General features: G+C 37.5%; 1 protein-coding gene across 8 annotated transcripts; it reads right to left on the bottom strand.

Annotated features, from left to right (window-relative positions):
• Positions 1–461: 461 nt before the first annotated feature.
• CEP15 (centrosomal protein 15) lies at positions 462–16,857 on the bottom strand. Of its 8 annotated transcripts, none has more exons than XM_059937677.1 (7): positions 16,789–16,837; positions 16,210–16,487; positions 15,518–15,599; positions 13,974–14,097; positions 8,832–8,900; positions 5,506–5,580; positions 462–3,359 (listed from the first exon to the last, which is right to left on the bottom strand). In XM_059937677.1, exons 3-7 carry the CDS (start codon positions 15,568–15,570, stop codon positions 3,225–3,227), a joined length of 456 nt encoding a protein of 151 aa, XP_059793660.1. In that variant the 5' UTR covers positions 15,571–15,599; positions 16,210–16,487; positions 16,789–16,837; the 3' UTR covers positions 462–3,224. The 8 variants fall into 8 exon arrangements, with proteins under 8 accessions (XP_059793660.1, XP_059793659.1, XP_059793662.1 ...); XM_059937676.1 differs by having other exon boundaries at positions 16,736–16,833; XM_059937679.1 differs by lacking the exon at positions 16,210–16,487 and having other exon boundaries at positions 15,518–15,602; positions 16,789–16,857.
• Between the last annotated feature and the right edge of the window lie 307 nt (positions 16,858–17,164).

The following is a 17,164-nucleotide window of genomic DNA, read 5'->3' as shown; positions in this document are numbered from 1 at the left end:
ATAGACTACTGCAATGAAGGGTGTTTTAAGCCATGTAGGTATTATGTTTGGGCAGTTCTTCAAAAGGGGAAAAAACTCTTCAGGGAGATTTAAAACTTTGTTTTAAACAAGAGACTTTCTTAAAAAAAAAAATGAAATGATGTGAATTGGCTTAGAATAAAAAGACAATAGACTAAGGAAGGAAAAGAATGTATTTTGTAGATAAAGCCAAATTCATGGCCTTGTGCATTAAATTTTACACAGTAAAACCTTACACTGGGTTTAAAGCTTAATATCTTCCTCCTGCCTGAAATTGGTGACTGCATACCCTGGTTTTTCACATACCCCTTCCCCACTCTACGCCCAATGTTGCCAGTTGTCTCCTAAGTGACAAAATAGCCTCCAAGTAAGTTTAATTTTGAATCAAAAATAAATATACCCAATACATTGTTCTCTCTCTTTTTTTTAATAGAAAAGGGGGGATGAGGCAGAGAAGACAAAATGGTAAATACAGTTAAAGATCATTTTAATTCTCATCTAAGTCTTAAGCTAGCAAGTCAAAACACCTTATACATAAGGCAGAGAAAAACTGTCCGTTTGACATCACTTTCATTCACACTGCTCCCCGCGCATGGGAAAGACCAGATGTCTGGGTTTCCAGAGTATTAGGCTTTTTCCTGAGTACTTAGTAAAATTAATTTTTTGAAGTTCAGAGAAAAACTGCAGCTCCTTCTGAACTTTAGCATTTTATGGTTTAATAATACTCAATATCATACACAAGAAGTGTTCAGCAGAAAATGATCTTTGAATATTTATGCATTTGCAACAATCCAAGAAAGGCTATGAAAAATTCTTGGAACAGGGTTTATTTTGAAAACCCCGTTATTCTAAAAAAAAAAAAAAAAAAAAAAAAACAAATTCATAGTTTTCATAAAGATTAGTGGGTACAATGTAGTGTATGGTAAGGGCCTGAATAGGGAGGAAAAAGTCTCAGTAGATGGCATTTCTTTCTCCTTGTCTGATTCCTACTAATTATGTACAAAATGTATATTAGATACTGTATTTCTCTCCTCCTTACAGAAAACAATATTTGGAAATTCCTACGTAAAGCTAATTTGCCATGAGGAATATAATGCCCTTTAATGGGGTATCTAGGTCTCTTCGGGATTGTTTTTTTCTTTAAACATACACCATGTGGTGCAATCTGTTCCATTCTACAAGAAGGGGGCTGGGGGGAAACTCTGGGGGGGGGGGGCCAGGAATAAAGTCCCCTCTGGGAGTTTTTGAGGTACTAACTAGAAATGGGGGAAATGGTACAACTGAAGCCTAGAAATAGCTTCCCTTCTGCCCTAAATCATAAGCCAGTTTACATTAAACTTAAGGGTTTAAAAAAAAAAAAAAAAGATTTAGCAAGTTAGTCAATTTAGGGGAGAAAAAAACCTGAACCTTTCCTGAGATGGTTAAATTGCTATTCATTTTGTATTTTAATCTAACCTACTGGTGCTTTAATTTACAGAACTCAAAGGAAGCGTAATGCTCAAATATTTGAGGACGGCTCATGTATCAACCACTGTTTAATTTTGGAATATGCCTACTTGCTTGACACAATATTTTACCATCTCAACAAATGTTTAGCCTTTTTTTCACTTGACTAAAGAGAAATAAGTTTCACATCGCTTCATTCACCTTCTTATGTGCATATGCTGGGAAAGATTGGATGTTAAAAAAAAAAAAAAAAAAAAAAAACTTCCTCATGTTCTCTCTACTACATCTAAATCTGTTTACCAATTCAAAGCTGCTAAAAAGCCCTGCATTCTCCTGCTAAATCAACTGGATGGCTAGAAACCAAACTGTAATGTAACAGGAAAAAAAATATATATCAATTTATTTTCGTGACAGAACATTCTTGAGAAGGTATAAAACGGTTCTGGTCCCTATGCCAGTTTTCTTTTTTCTTTCTTTCTCTGTCTTCCTTTTTAAAGGGCTTTTGGCTTTTAAGCCAATCCTTTTTATAGTTATATAACAGTTCTAATATTTTGTGACATTTTGTATTGTGACACTATAGATGAAATTGTCATCGGACTGACACTCTGTGCTGTTTATTCCTTAATTACAACTGTTAACACTGTAGAGAAGTGTGCTCATCTGCCAGCACATGCTATGAAAACAACATTATTGTTACCCACACCAACACCCACTCAACAGGATATTTCCAAGATGGTAGTTTAAAGGAACTTACCAGCACAATGGACTTTTTTTTTTTTTTTTTTAGTTTGTCCTATTGTCGTCTTATAAAACCACAAACCAGTTTAAATTGAAAATCTTTCATTGTGATGTGGACTCCTAAGCAGGAGCTGCTTTTATAATTAGAAAAATCAGAATTTTTTTTCTTGAGCACTCCAGCAGTGGTGGATTGAGGAATCCCAAAGCTATTGAGGGTTGTGACCCAAAAGTTTCTGACTGACAGTTGTTTGAGAAATAAAGAAAATAGAAAGAACAGGGAAGGGTAGATTTAAAGATGAAAAGATGAGAGAAGAGTTACTTGTGTTCACAGGGTTGGCAATCTTTAAATAACCAGGTCAAAATCCAGCGACCATTCCCAGCTCTAATAGGTGTCCTTTTTCAGAACCCAGTCTGAGCCCTCCTGAAACTGGCTACTTATTGAATGCTTGGTAGTTTAGTTCTTGCTTCGAGAATTTTTACAGGTCCAGTGATCTATGAGGGACAAAATCCTATGAATCTATTTCCTGATCAATATTATTATACTAAGCAATTGTCACTGTCTTTTCATTTGTTAAAAAGCTAAAAGAGTGAGCAAACAACCACTTGGATCCTGAGCCTTATCCCCATAACAAAATAACTGAAAAGTAAAGATTATAGAAGATGTAAAATCAGAACTACTGGTATTCACTGTTTAGATGAGAGTGACAGTAAATGACTTTTTTTTTTTTTTTAACAGCACACAACACTCATTCAGCAGCTTATTTAATCAACAGTCCACCTTTCAATTATCAGCTTTTAACACTTCCATGGGTTTGGTAGAAAGCAAATTCATTACACTGAAAGAGTAGTAGGTCTCCCAGTGATGGCCTGAAAGTTCCAAGTAGATTCTCAAATCTTCATTGTCATTGAGGAAGTAATGAGACAATGTGAACATGTCTGATTCCTAAAGTTCCTGCAGTGACCTGCATATTCTTTAACACTCAGCTTTCCTAAATAGGTTTTTGAAATAGTATGTGAAGAAGCTATTGCTGCACCTCCTTTTGAATGGTATCTTCTGCTTCATTTGGATTTTCAACACCAATAGGATATGGTGCTCTTCCTAAAAGAAACTGTTCCCATTTGGGAATATATTCTTCTACTGATGCCCAGTAAAGAGTCTGGAAAAAAAACCAACATCCAAAAGTAAAAAAGCATATCAAGCAATTGAACTTGGCTTTTCATAATAGTCTAAATGTTTATTCACTTAAATGTGTGTGTGCGTATACACACACACACACACACACACACAGTCACACATATACGTAGAATGCACTTCCTCTACAGAATATTTTATGTTAATTTTAGAAAAAAATCTGGCTACTTACTAGTGTTAATTTTCAAATTTCTCAGTAAAACTAGAGCCTGGCAGAATTACAGGTTTTACAATTTTATTGTGATTTTACACGCCCTCTTGTGGCCAATCTTGTGATTATTACCAGTAGTATCATTTACGGCTACACAATCATTAAAAGTTTTTGTTTACTGTTCCCAATCCCATACCAAATGATTGCTCATACTAAAATTATCACAATGAAATGATTCAAAATGAACAACTGCTGTAGAACTAACAGAAAAAGATGTGACCTGGATGAGATCAGCACCTGAAATATAAGGGGCATGCTAGAGGACTCAGGTGAACTCACCCCTTAATTGCAGGGGGGAAAAACATTTAAAGTTATGCATCCGCAAAATTATGCACCCGCTATATCTTTTAGAAGAGCACCTGATATGGCAAACTGTAACTTCTTCCCACATTTTTTGGGATAATAACAATAATATCAACATCATCTAGCTATTTTTAATTCAAGTAACTTGGAAGTTGAGACGCTGTGTTCCTAGACTGACTGTAGCAGTCTGTAAGCTGTAGAAGCTCTTACTGCATTGCTGTATGGCATCTACACGCTTGCATGGTTTCTTGGCTGAGTGCCCTAAGGAGGCCAAAGAAAAGTCAGATGCCAAAAGCTCTGTGTCATAGGAGGGCATTTGATATGAGATCATCACTATCCAGCTCATTTTCAGAATTCAGTCAAAGAGTTAGATAGCATTGGGGAGACATAATTATTCGCGTTGAGCATTAAAAAGGTAGGAGGTGGGGGAAATTCCCTGCCAGTCAAGTGATTAGGACTCGGCACTGCCACTGCGGCGGGCTTGGGTTCAATCCCTGGCCGGGGAACTAAGATCCCACAAGCTGCCTGGTGCAGCCAAAAAGTAAAAACTAAAAAATAAAAAAAATAAGATGCTATTATTAAAAAAAAGGTATGAGGGCTCTGAAAGCTGAAAATGATGAGGGGTTCCATGTATCTATGCATCTATGCATGTGGTCTGAGAAGCAGCCTGACATACTTAAAATAAAGGTCATCCTGCTGTGCGAGACTAGCTAAGAAAAATACCGACCAAGGCCTGTGGTTGGGTGTTTCTCCGCCATTCACGGCTGGATTAACCCCTATTGTGTCGGCCCTGTACGGGCCAGAGTAAGGTATTGGAAAATTCAACAAAGAAAAAGACATGCCCAAGGCACAACTTTGAACGGGAGGTCTTTCTATCCTTGATCACTGCCTTTCCTTATTACTCTAGATGACACAGAAAATTGCAGGGCAAATTCTCAGCCTTTAATTTTTGAGTCTATTCACATCCCTGGTTAGGCAGCAAACAAAAACTGTATTGAAAAAAGGTCATTAAAAATATAAAATCAAACTATTCTATATGTAGCAAATTCCCTTTCAGCACACATACATTCATATACCAAATACGGTTTATTTTTGCCAACCATCTTCCCAATCTGTTCTTGAACTGAGCAAAATCAAACAGACAAAAGCCACGCTATACTGCATGATAATATGCATTTAAATAGCGTTGGTTGCATTTTTGGTGAAGAGACTGAGCTGCTACTTCTAACATCAGCCAACAGGAAAAGCATTTTGGTTAGGCTGTCATCTTAAGATTTAGTGCATATTGTCTGTTAGGATTTAACAAGAGAGTCGTTTCTAAGTGACTCGGTGAAAAGGCACAAGGTCTTGATAAAATTTTCACTTGATGTAAAATTTTTTTAAAACCCAGATACTTACAGATTACCCACTACATACAAAGCATGACACTGTGGACATAGAGAGATCAGTGAGACACATCTCATTTATTTTACTGAATGAAGGAATCTGGGATGTATACATACACAGCCACTTACAATGCACTACTAACTGAAGAGCCTCTTTTCCTTCTTTTTTTTTGAGGGTCTCTTCTTTTACATTTGTTCCTTAAGATTCTCACCTCAAGAGAAGCCACCTCAGGTGGTGGAACTGGATGATTCTGGGTCTGTAGAGACTTCTCTGCCGCTTCTATATCCTGTAACAGATAGAAGCATTTTCAAAACAAAATGTATTTAAACCGCACACACAAATGGCACCTGTAATAGCAATATCTGTATCCCAGATCTCTCGCTTCAACTCTCCTCTGGATATACAGTTCGAACTGATGGACAGGCACTGACAGATCACTGCTTAATTAACCGGTTTCAAAGAGAGGATGCAGGGTTTCTTATTTTAAAATAAAAGGCAGGGATGGGGGTGGTACTTCTAAGTTCTGCCTTTTTCATTTTAAGTAGCTAGGAAATGCCAATAATTCTTGGAAAAAGAACTTCCTCTAAACTGCTCAGAGTACTAACTTAGCTTTAAAATCCTTTAAAAACAGCCAGATGGATAAAATAGTCAAATATTCCGATACGAAAAACAATCAGATACTCAGACCCATGCTAGGCTGACCTTCAAAGTGAAGAGTTCTAGTCTGTCCAGATCATGCAAATGGTATATGAATGACACACATTACATTTGTTCAATATTCCATTTTTTAATTTTATACTTAGGCAAATACTTCCCATATTGAAAAGGTCCATGAGGTACCTGAGTACTTTGCAACAAGAACCTTTCACTATGCTATCTAGATTTTTAGTATCAGATTGCTAAGCTAATCTCAAAGGCAAGTTTTATTGCTAGGTAGTATTGATACATCCTTCAGCTGATGGCATTCAAGTATCATGCGGTACGTTGTAGTTGAATTTGTAGATGTTTGTGTTTTCTCTTATGGTTGTAGAAACACAAGAGTACTTAAGGTTGATTCATACCTCAGTAAAGACTTTATCTAGATCTGTGCATAAAGTTCACGCCCAGAAATGTAAGACTTTGCAAGTTGTTACAGAAATATTCGAACCCTGTTAAATAAATACTCCCCAAATCAGCACCTGTGTTGTCTTGTGCTTCTTTAGGTTTGTCAAGTTTCCAGGGTGTTGGTTGAAGGCCATGTGAATTTTGTCTCTCCTTTGAGCTTAGTGAGTTGAGAGAAGAGAGAAAGTTCTCTGCTCCATGTACAAGCACTGGAGTGATCTAAGTACAGGGCTGTTGGACAGAAGGAGAGCGATGGAAGAGGGCGTGGGAGTGGGGTGTGAAGAAGCCAACGCTGAACAGGAGAAAAGAGATAGCAGATGGCAGCGGCGGGAGCAAGGAATGGGTGTGAAATGGAAAAGGGAAAAACAGGAAACTCCCTAAAGGGACTCCCCAAAGTTGCACAACCAGTAATGCACCTGCTGTCTAGAAGAAGGTGATTTGAAGGGGAAAGACAACAATTTAGGGATAAAAAGCCCATCTATAAGCATGTCTCTCCCATACCAGAAGTCCACGGCCAAGACTCAGGCTTAAAGAGCTCTTGATGCCGATGATACAACAGACATGGGAGACCAAGTCTTCTGATTACATTGAAATTTAAGAAGGTCCTGGAAGAACCACTTTTTACTTCTAGAAATGAAACAATAAAAATCAGAACCCCAATTTTACCATTATTCTAAGAACAGTTACAAAGTTATCTTTACTGGGAGATCTGGGTGCCCCTAGCACCTATAGGCAAGATTAAACATTTTTCTTAAAGATCAGAAAATAAGGATACTGAATATCTCGTAGAGAAGAGCAGATCTGCAACACAAAGAGCAGGAGATGAGTTTAGGAGGAGGGACGTGTGGCCTGGAAAAGCAGGCCCAAGTCAGCCTCACCTAACTGTCACCTCTGCAGCATTTCAGCAAGGGATTATCACCCCTCCAGAGAACTTCTTCCTTAGCTTAAGTCATATTTCACTTTCTTAGATGTTTTGCTTACCTCTTGGACTCCTTCTCCTCAGCTGGCTCCGTTTTCTCTGGTTTAATCCTCAGGGTGGGCTTTCTTACGATTTGTGACATCTGTCCCCATCTTTTTAATTTTTCTCCCTCCAAGATTGTCGCTGATCTAGCTTTAATTATTACTGAGGAGGGATGGCTAACTTTTCTTCCTCACCCTTATTTCTCAACCTGATAAAACTAAACTCATCTTTTTCCACTGAATGTATTGAATGTATAATAGTGGGAATTCTACCCACTCAGATACCTATGCTGTATCCTCAAACTCCAACTGTTCTTATTCCTGCCATTGAAAAATTCAAAGTTCCCTGTATTGTTCCATCAGGATGTCTCCTCGAGCCTTTCCATGTCATTCTCAATGCTGTGGCCTTGTAATTACACTTATTCATTCAACAAATACTTAATACTTACTTGTGCTCATGCCTAGGCCATATCTCACTTTAGTTCAATCCATACCTAACATGGAACTGATTAGTTTTGCTAAAAAGTACCTTAAATATGTCCTTCCCTAGATTAAAAAAAAAAAAAAAATTGGTACTCACAACACAGAGGATCAAACATGCCTTCCTTAGCCTGACCCAAAATCTTGGCAGTTTGACCCCAGCCTTCTATAGCAAGTTAAATCTTAATACTTCCATATAAGAACCTTCCTTTACACTATATGCTGCCCAAAGGTAAGGGCTGTGTCTCATACAACCTTTAAACATCTGAGAATCTAACAAAGTGCAGGGTATGTACTAGGTACTTAAATATTCATTAAATAAATACAGACTGAGGTATCAAAGTTTCCTGAGTATAAACCAAAAACTTAAAACAAATTTTTTTACAAAGCACCCAAGGGGGTAGGAGGAGAAAAGGAAAAAAGAGGAGAGGAAGAAAGGCTAGCTGGCCAGCTTTACCTGTACCTTGTTGCCTTGTTGTATAGATTTGTCACTAGACCATTTAAAATTTTATATAGTTAGAGAACAAATGAAAAAGCAATCCCTACAAATTTGAAAATAAAATGAAACAAATCTAACTGCTATCTAGTTGATGGCATAACCACATGGAGAAGAATTATATCAAGTGGTCTTAGAGAACAGTATTTTGACTGAGCATCCCTAGTGAGATACACCCTAATGACAAAGAGGATTGTAAAAAGTATGTTACTGAAAACCATTCTCAGTAATCACATGGGTGGTGACAGTGCTGTCTGTATCACAGGATAAAGTACATCAGTAGTTACACTGGTATTGGAAAATTCTTTGGGAACAGGTTTTTGGTTTGAGGAAAAGAAGTTAGAGGTAAAAGATCCATGATTTTTTAAGTTAAAAGTCTTGCAAACTGGAATTCTGGAATTTCTGATATGAGCTCCTGATGTATTTTATCTTAAAAAAAAAAAAAAGTTGCAATAAACCCCACTAGTGCACAGATAGAGGGCTCTGAACATATTTCCTACCAAAAGGATCCAGGGCTCCTTGGAACAATGGCCAACTCCAGGTCTAAGCAGCAAATGCACATGATGAGCCTGGAAGATTGCATCAGACCAGAAAGAAAGGAAACTGTCAGACTGTTAAGATGCCATCAGAAGCATTCAGGAGCTAATCTGAAGAGGCTCTCACTTGGTAAAAATGGGACAAGTTGAGAATAAGGAGGAATAAAAATGGAAATGGATTGAAAAATTTCAAATCCCAGACAGCTCAAAAAGAAAAACAAACAAAAAAGCAACCAAAACCAACAACACCTAATTGGTCACTTTTGGAGGATACTAGAGAACCAACCTATTAATTTGAAAACTAAATAGAGAGAATCAAGCATTCATCATCCTTTTTCCTCTGTGAAATATACCTCAGTGTAACCAAATAATTGATGAGGGGAAGTTTCTCAATATAAATAATCAGCAGTTGAATGAGAAGGAATAAAATAATTGAATATTGCTTTTTGCAACCCCTAATGAATATACTTAGGCAATGATCATCAATGACTAACATTCCAAAAAAAGAGAGAGAGCCTGGCATTACGGAAGTGTTCTTCCCCAAAACATCGAACTTCAATCTGATCAGGCCTCTGTAATCTGCACTTTTAGTGGAGTATTCCTTAGCCTTAACTGGCTGCTGAGCCCTCGAAATGTACAAGTCTGGCTTAAGATGTGCTGTAGGCACACAATACACACTGAATTTTGAGGGTCTAGTAAGAAAAAAATATAAAATATTTACTAACGTTTAATAGCAGTTACATTTGAAATATTTTATGTTTGAAATTTTAATAATATTTAATCTGTTTATGTTGACGTTCTTAAAAATGATTCCTAGGAAATTTAAAATTACATATGTGGCTTGAATTATATTTCTGTTGCACAGCGCAACTTAGATCTGTCAATTATAGGAATGAGGGGGAAGAGAGGAACGTGTTAAATGGGTACCTCAGTGATGGAATTAGCAATATCCAGAAACTCAGCAGGACAAATGACCCAGTTCCTTTAACAAATATATGAAAAGGGGGGGAAAAAAGGGCAGGGAGTACTTTTAGAAATTTAGGAGATGTATCGATTACAAATTGGATTTTATTTGGAACCTGACTGGATATTTGAGGATTTATTGTTAACTTCTTAGGTTGATACTGGTATTTTGATTTTGCTTAAAATAGGGCTTATCTTTTAGTGATAAATACTGAAATATAGAAAGAGATATACTGAGGGACTTCCCTGGTGGCGCAGTGGTTAAGAATCCGCCTGCCAGTGCAGGGGACACGGGTTCGAACCCTGGTCCGGGAAGATCCCACATGCTGCAGGGCAGCTAAGCCCGTGCGCCACAACTACTGAGCCTGCGTTCTAGAGCCTGTGAGCCACAACTGCTGAGCCCGCATGCTGCAACTACTGAAGCCCGCGAGCCTAGAGCCCGTGCTCCTCAACAAGAGAAGCCACCTCAATGAAGAGCAGCCCCCGCTCGCCACAACTAGAGAAAGCCTGCGCGCAGCCACCAAGACCCAACGTGGCCAAAAAAAAAAAAAGATATACTGAAATATTTACAGATGAAACAATGCAATGTCTGAGGATTAGCTTCAAAATGATCTTAAGGGGTGGGGGTGCGGAGTATAGACAAACAAGGCTAGCTGTGTTCCGATAATGATTGAATCTGGGTGATAAGTGCATGGAAATACATTCTTCTAGTCCTTCTTTTACACAGGTGTGAAATTTTTATAGCAATTAAAAAACAAGCTTCCAGTGTGGGTGATGGTATAAGTGTTACTCTATGGCACGAATCTTTAATCTGCTGTAGGATGCTCCCATTCTTCCTCACTCCGGAGTGTTCGTCCATCCTCCTCACAAGAGGATGTTTGTTACCACAAAATCGCCTTTTTGGGTTAAACTAAATTTTGTGGAGGGAAAGGTGGGAGAGACGGCAGTTTATATCATGGAAGTATTTGTAGAAATAAAATCCTCTCTCTCTTTTAAATCCATTACGTTTTTGTTAAATTTCATTGTATTAATACTAATGGAAAAAATCACTGAGCCTGTTTGCAAAAGCCACTATCTTCTATCTTTGCTGACTAAACCTTCACTGTGAGTTTTCTTTACTGCTTAGATTCATATTCATTCTTTTACTTATATGTTTGATGGAATTAGTCTCTTTCTTATTGCTCCCCTTTTAAAATCATGCTTTGATATTTCTGCTAATTTATTTTTTCAAGTGCAATTAGAGAAATTTTTTGTTGGGATTTTATTAAATCTAAAAACAACTTTGTGACAACTGACTTAGAAAAATAATAGTCTCCCCAGGCAGGATTAAGGCGTATGTCTCCATTTAAATTTTCTCTTAAAGCTCCCACTGAAGTGTAATAATTATCTTAATACCATTCATGCAGATCCCTTGTTAAAAGCATTCCCAATTATATATTTTATAATTTTATTGCTAATATGAATGTGCTGTCTATTTTCCAGCTGTATATATAGGATTGCTGTTGTTTTTTATATGTTTACATTTTATCCATTAATTTTACTCAACTCATACCAGTTTTGAAACAACTTTGGCTTCTCTAAGTATAAAACTATATCATTGAAAGATGCTAGTGTTATATCTTTCTTTCTGCAAGTTAAAGCTCATGCCCCTTTAGTGTTTATGATATTGTTCAGAACATGTGAGTAAGGTCAAATAATGGACGGTGATACAGTCATCTCTATTTTGTTACTATCTTATAGGAATGCTGCCAGGTTTTAATGGTACCATTTTCAAGTGCACTCTGTACTTAAGTACCTATCCTGCTATAACTTAACCTGTTCTTGACAAAGGGGTATTAGGAGTAGTTACCTTATGGTTTCCTCATCTCTAAATTAAGGGATTAGCCCAGATCATTGGTTTTCACAGTTCCTTAGAGCCACAGCAGTGCAGGCAAAGAAGGGCTGAATGGATAGGGCTTTGGGCCAAAGCAGGTCCACTTTTATCTATTTTATATCTTTGGGAAAAGTTTTTATGCTTAAAAAAAAAAAACCTTTAGATAAGAATCTAAGCTATATCTTTTTAAAGTCTCTCCCAACTCAAATTGTGTAATCAAGTCCTATTTATTTTACTTTCACAATAACTTCTATGAGAGAGCCACTAAAATTATACCCAAAGTTAAAGAAAATAATACGAGGGAAAGAAGGACAAAAAGTTGCATATCCAATTATTCAAAGTATGTTTAAAAGAAAAACCGGGAAACACTGCGTCTCTAACAGCAAGCACTGTATCTGGCTGGGATGTAAGAGACAGTTGAAAAATGCTTATAAAAAGATGGAAAGGAAATATACAAAAATATACTAATTTCTAAATGGGCAGATGATATAGAAGGTATGCTTTTTCATCTTTGCTCTTTCAAGTTTTTTTATAGTGAGAATATATTACTTTGATAATTAAAGGAAAAAGCACCATACCAAACTGGTTTCTAATGACTATGAAACTAGGTTCATTATCTTCCTTCTAGATATGACAAGGAGCTACCTTCCTTAAATTCAATCTCTCCATTATTGATATCACTTTGCATCTAAATAGCAAATGACTCTTTCTTAAAGACCCATTCATATGTTTCTTATATAAGTCTCTCTCTCTTTTTTTTTTTTTTTTGGCTCACTTTCAATACTATATTATCTCTACATACCAAGTCTCAACTTCTTCATCTGGTCTCAGAATACATATTCAGCCTTGTTTCCTGTGACTTTCCAAGCTAGTTAGCTTAGGATCCCATGAACATTAGTAAGGCCATTCATTCTTCTTCTGGTCTTGAATCTTCCTTAAAAATTCAATGGCATGCCTTCCCATCTGCCTACTGAAATGCAGCTCCAGCTTAGCTTCCTCTCTGAGACCTCATAGAATATTCTAGCTCTCGAAGAGTTTTTACACTTACTCCTAAAGTGCTGAGTATTCCACATAATTTAATTAATGTTTGATCATACAAGGTCTCTATTTTGTGTGTGACAACCTTATGTCATCAGCTGAGCCTGTAAGCTACTTGATCTAAAGAACTCTAACTTATACTTATTTATTATCTTCACTTTCTGCCCAGAACTAGCTCAATAGTAAGGACCCTCTGGGCATTCATCAAATACTTTCTCATTAAAAGGAAGACACTTAATATTACCTGCACTTGCTGTAATAAGTAGCAAACAAGCCTTCAAGACTTCCAATTTAGATTTTCTGACTTTTCAGTGCAAATTCTAGATTATCCTATATATTTCCACTTAAAAATAAATATTGCAAACACCATTGGGCAAGTAAGACATATGGCAATATAGAATGCTTTGGTAGCACTATGGCTGTGACTTAAATTACTGTGGATCAAACTGCCAGAAGCTGAGAAGATAACTGAATTTTCCTCTTCCTTTATCCTCTAGTGAGGACAGAAGAGAACTACATCATGCCTATCGATGAAAATATTTAACAATAAAAAACTGAAAACACTGCTTTATAACTTAAATAATATAGCCTTACTACCAAATGTTTTAGTCATAGGATCTCTTGGAAGCTTGAATGGAAGCAAACTTTAGGGTTTTAATTATGGATGAAGCCATACAATTCTGGAAGCAAAGTATAGCAAGCAGCCAAAAATGTTACACATATGATTTTACTCCAAATGGGCACACTGGCCAAATGGTGAGGCCTTGCGCAATCACATACTTTGACCACCTCCTCCATCACCATCAAAAAAGATCGGGGAAATCTGTTATCTTAGATATGAATTCTGTGTGTTGACTGCGGCCCCAGTAGGGCAAAATCAAATTGTTTTAAATACATGATAGGTGCTTTATCGTGTTTCAGGATCTCCCTACGAATAAAAGAAGATGGAAGATAGAAGCTATGTCTTGTATTTATTCTTGCACAAAGGTGACCTTAAAATTCTTCCCGTGGTGACTGATTTTTCCTTAGCCTAAGCAAACTTCAAGTTTTTTCATTTAAAAAAATGAGAATCCGTGCTTCTGGTCCAATTAACATGGGTTTTAAAAATAGACAGTACCTCATTAATTCTTTCTGTAACTCAAAACAAAGAAATTACATAAATCAAAGTTATGAAGTTGACTTAAAACCTTTTTGCAAAGTGGGGAAAATATATTTAATTCAGAGAATCTTACCTTTAAAAGACTAAGGTTCCTTTGTAAAGCAGTCTCAGTTGTTTGCATCTGAGGGGCCTTTTCCTTGTTTTGATCTCCAAGTTTATTCTCCATTTGTTGAAGTAACATTAATCTTTGTGATACTCTAGAGAAAATGAAGATTATATAAAGTTTAAAGAAACATTTTATTGCTTGACCAATATACTGATAAATAACTCATTTTTAATTGCACCTCCCTTCAAGTTCAACCTGTTTTGAAAGCCAATTACTATGTCAATTAATAAGACAGTGAAAAACTGAGGTAGTTCAGTACGTCTTAAGTCTTGGTAAAATTATTTTTATTTTCATATGTATGCTGTAAGTACATGTTTCTGTTTTTGTAACCTCTCTGGTCTTTTTAAATTATTGTAGAGTGTTGAAAAATATTTAGTGAAAATGCAAACTGTAATACATATCCCTTTGTACACATACTTATATATACCTCCCCACACATACGTTGATATAACTTGCTATACGAAACCTTCTGCTTAACACTTCAGTACCCCTGAATCTTATGTTACACATTTAGAATTGTGCTAAACTTCCATATGTTTGAAGAAGCAATAAAAATATTTTTTTCCTCTTTTTCCAAGAGAAAGATGATGGTTCCATATATGAGTGAGAGGCTGTGTTTACACATGCATACTCACAACAAGGTAAAACAGTAACTGAAGAAAGATGTAGAAAGGTGTAAGTAAATTATCAAACTACTTTGTTATATATATAATGGACTTTAAAAGTTTCTCCCTGGTTATATGCTCATTTTTACAAGATTTTGGTCTTATTAAATGATCAGATGAGAAAAAAATACACAAATGGTACACCTAACAGTGTAACCATTTCCCAAATAGTTGAGATTTTCAAGAAACACTGTGTTGCATAGGGCTGTTCTTGAGGATAGAACTAAAACCCCAGGTCTCTGAACAGTAAGTTTTGTAAGAAAAATACCTTAGGAGGTCACGGTAGAGAGCCTGGTAATTAAAGAAAAGGAAAACATGAGAGCCCACAATACAGAGGTTAGAGAAGGGTTAATACTAAATATAAGTGCAGGACTGGCCATATAATTTGCAGGGCCAAGTGCAAAATGAAAATTTTTCTCCTTGGCAAAAAATTATTTGGGGTCCCTTGTTAAAAAGAAAAAAAATTACTGGGGATTTCAAGATAGTGAAGTTAGAGCATCAAGTGCAGGGCCTGTGACTACACAGTCACATACTCATGAGAGCCAGCCCTTGGTAAGAGGTTTAGAGAAGTTCATTAAATACCAATGTGGAGTATAGAAAGGTTAGAGGGAGAAGGAATTTATCTAAATATTAGTAACAAGAATTAAGAAGACATAAAACACAATTAGACCTTTTAATCTTTGTTATTCTCGAGGGATAATGGCATGCCTTAACACCAAAATCTCTCAAGTGTCAGAAAATTAAAATGACACACTTACAGATTTTTAAGTCTTCCTATGCACACAGTTTCACTAATAAAAGCCAGGACAGTTTATACATTGAGATTAGCCTTTTTAAAAAACTTACATCTCTTCATGTCTTTTAGAAAGGCGAATTTCTTGAGCAAACAGGGACGTCATCCTTAATCAAAGCTGCCTTTATAAGCTTTCTGCTAAATAATAACATTTAAAGTTACTTCTACCACATGTCCTCAGCTTTGCAACATTTGATCATTCAGCACCTCAATCCACTGGTTCTCTCAGAAGGGAAAGATACAACTTGAGCTATAATAATGTATAAAATGAAAGGAATGCATTTAAAAACACTTTTACTCATGATACATAGTTTTCCATATGCCAGATGCATCCCAGAACACTGTGACCCAGGTAAATGCAGCATATTTCCCCTCTTCTTTTTTTCCCCACATTTTTAACCTTCATCAGAATTCAAAACAAACAAGCAGCTGGTATTAAGACTAGTAAACATTTTATTGAATCAACAGAAAGAAAGAAAGAAAGAAAAAAAAAAAAAACCCCACTGTGTAAAATTCAACAGAGGAAAGCGCCTGGGCCAATACAGACAGAGGTCTAGCGAACTACTTGGAAGACTGAGTCTAAAGGCAAATATGGTTGGGTGCAAGAGCTGAAGGTGCCTGCCCAAAGGGAGAATGCAATTTGAGCTGTAATGATGTAATAAAAAAACAGGAATGAAAATTCCTTCTTGAAATGAAGCACTGGCCTTCCTAAATCTTATTTAGTTCATACTGATTGTCTGCTCACCGCCTGAGTGTCCAGCACTGATTTTTTAAAAAATTGAGCCCTTCCTTCACACACACATGGAGCGTGGGACACTGAGCACGGCCAAGGGAAACAGAAACACCGTCCTGCCCTCAACGGGTTTCCTCCTCAAGGCGCCGCTCTGTTTTCAGCACCGCGGAGAGCAGTCACTCGCAGGCTGGCCCGGAAGGGGTCGAGTTACAGATACTTTCCGATGAAATCACTGCAGGCCAATCCTCGCCGCCTTCTTCCCAGTTTCGAATGCCGCGTCAAGGAAATTCCTGGAAGTGAGTCCAAAGTAACTTCTTTTCTGTTGCGACCACCATCAGCACTTCACACTAACCCCAAGACAACGTCTGCCTTTTGAACCGAAGATCCGCTGCTTCTCGGAGTCATCAGCTCACGGACCACTCAAATTCCGCGTACACTGGAAGGACTCGGGAACTTTCCTCCTCACCCTACCTCTTCCCCCTTAACAGTATCCTCCCCACCAGAGCGCAGCCGTCCTTCGGACACTCGGGGCACTCACCCGCAGGCCGTCCTGCTGTCGGACCTCACTCACTCACCGAACCCCACACTGACCTCTTCCGGGAGGGCGCTGCCGACTGTGTAGACGTTAGGTCTCGGTGCAGACCTGGGCGTGGTCACGCCACCATCTTTGCGCAAGCGCGACGCGACGCGAGGTGATGTCATCACGTCCTTATAAAAGGAAGGCGTCCCTCACCAAAAGCTAGTGAAGTGACGCTGCTCTGAGGAAGAGAAGGTTGGTGGAGGACTTCAGGAACCCCATGGAAAATCCGTTTGGTGGTAGCTCCGTTTCAAGCGCTTTTTAAATGGTACTTGCATGTGTTGAAAAGACTTCAGAGAGTGAAAATGGTGTCTTAGAAGCCAGAACATCACAGTAGAATGGGGAAGGGGAAAAACACTTCAAAGTTGTCCAGAGACTTTACAGTCAATT

This window comes from Balaenoptera ricei, chromosome 11, assembly GCF_028023285.1.
Source record: "Balaenoptera ricei isolate mBalRic1 chromosome 11, mBalRic1.hap2, whole genome shotgun sequence".
In the NCBI taxonomy this organism is placed as follows: domain Eukaryota; kingdom Metazoa; phylum Chordata; class Mammalia; order Artiodactyla; family Balaenopteridae; genus Balaenoptera; species Balaenoptera ricei.
The sequence above is the reverse complement of the archived record's forward strand: the minus strand, read 5'-3'. Positions and strand labels throughout refer to the sequence as shown.